General features: G+C 35.9%; 1 protein-coding gene across 1 annotated transcript in view; it reads right to left on the bottom strand.

Moving 5' to 3' along the window:
• kif6 (kinesin family member 6) overlaps positions 1–3,083 on the bottom strand; it is a 56,045-nt gene extending 52,962 nt beyond the window's left edge. Inside the window, exons 1-3 of the mRNA XM_016251475.1 lie at positions 3,024–3,083; positions 2,510–2,616; positions 1,867–1,941 (exon numbers count right to left, since the gene is read on the bottom strand). Coding sequence (XP_016106961.1) covers positions 1,867–1,941; positions 2,510–2,616; positions 3,024–3,083 — 242 coding nt within the window. The remainder of the gene's footprint in view (positions 1–1,866; positions 1,942–2,509; positions 2,617–3,023) is intronic.
• Positions 3,084–4,541: the final 1,458 nt, after the last annotated feature.

Here is a 4,541-nt window from a genome sequence, read left to right on the forward strand (position 1 = left end):
CGCTGAGGCCGGGATAGAGTGAGCTGAGGCCGGGCTAGAGTGAGCTGAGGCCAGGTTAGCGTGAGGGGAAGCCGGCCTAGTGTGCACTGATTAGAGAGTGAGCTGAGGGGGTCGAGAACGGCACGCCCGGCAGATCCGACGAATGAGCGGCAACCACATGTGACGACCCCGGGCTGAACTCCGCTTCGTTCACGGTGAAAGTTGATGTATTCCCTCAGCGACCAGCACAGATCAGCTCTAGGCATGACGAAGCGGATATCGTCCTCTTTTGGAAGACCAAACAAAGTCGTTTCGCTTTCAAAATAAAGCACACAGCGTCTTCACAACATGGCTGCAGTGTCAACAATACTACAGTGAGAATAAAAGTTACACCTTCTTTCTTTGCATGAACATTTTGGCGGCGTTATGCAAATCTTCCCACATAGTGAGGTAGATATGTGGGGGAGTGTTAGAACGAGCTGTTTTAGGTAGGTGTGGCTGACTCTGAACTTTTATAAAGAATATCTCTTTGGATTTGAGACTTTAGTCTTTGCAACTTTACAGATCTTCTTTATGCACCAAGAGCTTGTAACACTCCAAAGAGAAAGGAAAAAGTGAAATTGCATCATATGACCCCTTTAAGACTTGCAGTGTAAATGCAGCCTCACTCTCCGTCAAGCAATCTGTGCTATTTTTCAGTTCATCTAAATGGATGCGCAGCGCACCTGTATTTAACATACCGTAAATTCTAGTGTGAAGGCGCACACCTTGTTGTCACTTTGTCTCACACACACGCAGAGAGAGAGAATTGACGCGCTACATGTAAACGATATTCTTTGTTGTATTTTCTTGTCAAAATAACAGCGTTCCTTTGGAATTCTTTAGCTTTTAAGAACTGCCGGGTTTTCCGGTAGTGGGCGGAACTAATGCGCAAACGGCAATCTCATTGGCTGGCGCTCACCTATTATCGTCCCTGTTTTGATTTCAGCAAATCAGTTTGAGCGAACACACACAACCTAATTAATATTCATGAACCCAGAAGCTCATTAATCCTTAGTGAGTTTTAAATTTAAATCCTTATTAGTAGAATTCGTATCATTATTATCTTATCAGTATTTTTGTTAGGTTTTTCCCATTTTTTTACAGAAACACTGAATGACCAAAAAGCACCACCACCAGTCAGTTCAGTTAAAATGACTAATATGCATTCATACATGGTTATCAAGTTTAAATTCTAATTACTAAAGTTCTATCATTAAATAATACTTGATTATCATATTATGATGCTTGACTGACTGATGTTAAGAGTGTACTTTCAGATATTTAAAAACTGTGCCATTTTACAAACATTTTCATGTACAGTTGTGGTCAGAATTGTTGGCACCCTTGGTAAATATGATCAAAAAAGGCTGTGAAAATAAATCTGCATTGTTAATCCTATTGATCTTATATTTTTAAAAATGTACAAAAATATAACCTTTCATTAAAGAATAAGAATTTAAAATGGGGGGAAATCTCATTATGAAATAAATGCTTTTCTCTATACATGTTGGCCACAATTAATGGTACCCTTTTATTCAATACTTTTTGCATCAACCTTTTGCCAAGAGAACAGCTCTGAGTCTTCACCTATAATGCCTAATGAGTTTGGAGAACATCTGACAAGAGATCAGAGACCATTTCTTCATCCAGAATCACTCCAGACCCTTCAGATTCCCAGCTTCTCCTCTTCAGTTCACCACTCATTTTCTACTATTCATTTTGAATAGTATACAGTACATATCTATTGTTTTTTAAATTAATATAAACATGTATTTTTGAAATGTATGCTTGCGCAAGCATGCCTTTCAAGCAGAAATTTTCAGAGAAGAGACAATTTCAACTCACTTATCAGCAACAGGCTTTGCAATGGCCTCAAAGATTTCCTCTTGATTGGCTGTTTGGTCAAAAACGTTCTGAAACCTGTAGTGAAGAAATATTTGAGTGGAAATAGGTTGTTTAAAGACAAATGAAAACAACTTTTGCTTTTACTTATACTTTGGTTACATGCTTAACTAACACTAAATCGGCTCTAATTTCATTTAAAAATGTTGTTATTTATAGAGCAATTTATTATTATTATTATTATTTAAACAGGAAATGTCCCAAGAGATTTGACATAATAATGAGAATTAGCTTTTAATGCCATAATTATGGGATGAGCAAAGAGCATGTGGACTGCCTCTTTTAACAACTGGAGAAAATCCTGCTGGTGCAATAAATGGAAATGATTTACACAAAACGAATTGATGTTTGTTGTGCAATTCCAAAATACGCAACATTTGAATAATTTGAAAAAGAGTTCCAGAGAGAGAAAAATGCACTTTCATGTTTCTATATATAGTGACCACAGTAAATACACCATTCATATCTGAATGGATGCTTCATTAAGCATGCAAGAATATTAATTATTAAATGCAGATCATGTTTGGGAAACCAAGCCTATAATTTCATTATATTACATTTCTCCCTAATTTTTCCTCCACATCACCTGAATTTGTAGTTTTCCCTCTTATTGTTGATAACACCATCTGCCAGGTCCCTGGGCACCACAAACTCCAAACTACCGCCCTGCTCCTCACAGTCCACAAAGTACTCCTGTGTTAAGCATGAGCACACTTAATCTTGCTAATGTAGACATGTGAATGGTATATCACCTTCTTTTATGATTAATATTTTCTATCACTAAGACAAAAATATTAGACTAAAGAAAATGACAGACATGCTATGATGTAAACAAATATATAAACAATGCTAATAATTAGAGATCATTACGGTTTGTGTTTTGTAGCGGTTTATAAGTAGTATTCATGTGATTTAAACCAGATTCTTTTTATAAAAAAGTATTAGACATTAAACACTGCAGCCCCTGATAGAAAACACATGCATTTAACTCGTATTAACTCTTAAGATAGGTAAGGCAATGTAAAATGTATATACATACATACTGTGTACTCGAAGTAAAACCATTTTTTTTTAAAAGAACACAAACGCAAAACACTCACCGCGGTCTGGTTCTTCGTCGGTTTCACACGGGCAAAGATTTGAATCGTTTGCTTTACCATTGTTTTATATTTGTGATGCTTTTTGTCGTTTTTTCCATCCAAAGCACCCGATTAGCTTCACACGTTTAGTTAACTCTTTTTTTTTTACTTCTTTGTGTACAGAGGTTGCTAAGCAACCAGCGACGTTGAACACGCTCAGCACAGTTCTCAACGTGCTCTGGTGCAGAATTGCAAAGCCATACGCCACTGTGGAAGGCGGACGGGGCCAAAAGTCTTTAAACGCAATGCGTAAAATTTGACCGTGTCAACCATAGACATAATAAATACCTAGACGCCTCATTGGCCGCTCGACCGCACGTCAACGTCGCCGCCATATTGGTGCGGGCAACTCTCCATAACTCATATCGGGACAGGCGAAAACATACCTGACTCGTCGGCAGCTTGGGCATCTACAAACCGTCGCACAATAATACAAACATACCTCAGGGTATTATCTTTCACAGGTAAGACTGAACAGTTGTTTCTGTATGCTTTTTGGTAATTTTTAGCTTTATGTTGACAGCTTAATTAGCCACCAATGTCAGACTATTAATAGCTAGCGATATCCTAGTAAGCTGTGAAAGCTGAGACTTTATATAAAATCAAAGTTTAAATTAATTCTTAAGTTTTAACTTCATATTGTAGTTTATATCATAAAGTAAATTGTGTTATGAGCACAATATGTACAGTGAGAACACTTTGACAAGACAATGCCAGACTGTCGGGATTAGGGATGGAGCTAAATCATCTCTCTTTAATTTCACTAACGTTACTTATTTACAAAGAGTAAGTTTATCCTCACTTGATTATAAGGATTTGAAAGCTTATCATAAATCTGTGGACTTATTATATATATATATATATATAATTCCTTTTTAGCCAATTGCAAACAGGACAACACAGGCCTTAAAGAAAGCTGAAGAAAGCCTGTTCTCTGCATTAGTTCTCTGAGAGTAGGCTATACTTCCACAGCCTAATGTTGTATTAGTACTAGTTAAAACCCAGAATAGCCCTGAATGAATGGCCAGAATTACCCTGGTCATATTCTAACCACCCCCTTACTTGTTTCTTACTTTGTTTAATAATTATTACATAATACTATTATAAAACTACATTTCATGATGATTTATTTTACTTTATAATTTACTATTAATTTATTCTTCATTATTCCACCCTTGATATTACATATTCTACTTGCTATTATTCATCTATTGTTATTCATTTATTTATTTTGGTATTATACATATAATTTATTCTATTATAAATCTATTATATGCTGTTGTACTCGCTTTTTATATTATTCACTTTACTACAACTTATACTACATATACTTTTTAATATTACATATCACATTTACTGTGCGCTGTATCAGTGCATAATATTTTACCACTGTAACTGTAAGTTTTACTGGATCCATAAAGGATTATCAGTTGCATTTGTTATTGTTTGTTGTGGAGTTTATCTGTATAGAGTGCTATC

This window comes from Sinocyclocheilus grahami, unplaced genomic scaffold (genome assembly GCF_001515645.1).
Source record: "Sinocyclocheilus grahami isolate Dianchi unplaced genomic scaffold, SAMN03320097.WGS_v1.1 scaffold1047.1, whole genome shotgun sequence".
Lineage (NCBI taxonomy): Eukaryota > Metazoa > Chordata > Actinopteri > Cypriniformes > Cyprinidae > Sinocyclocheilus > Sinocyclocheilus grahami.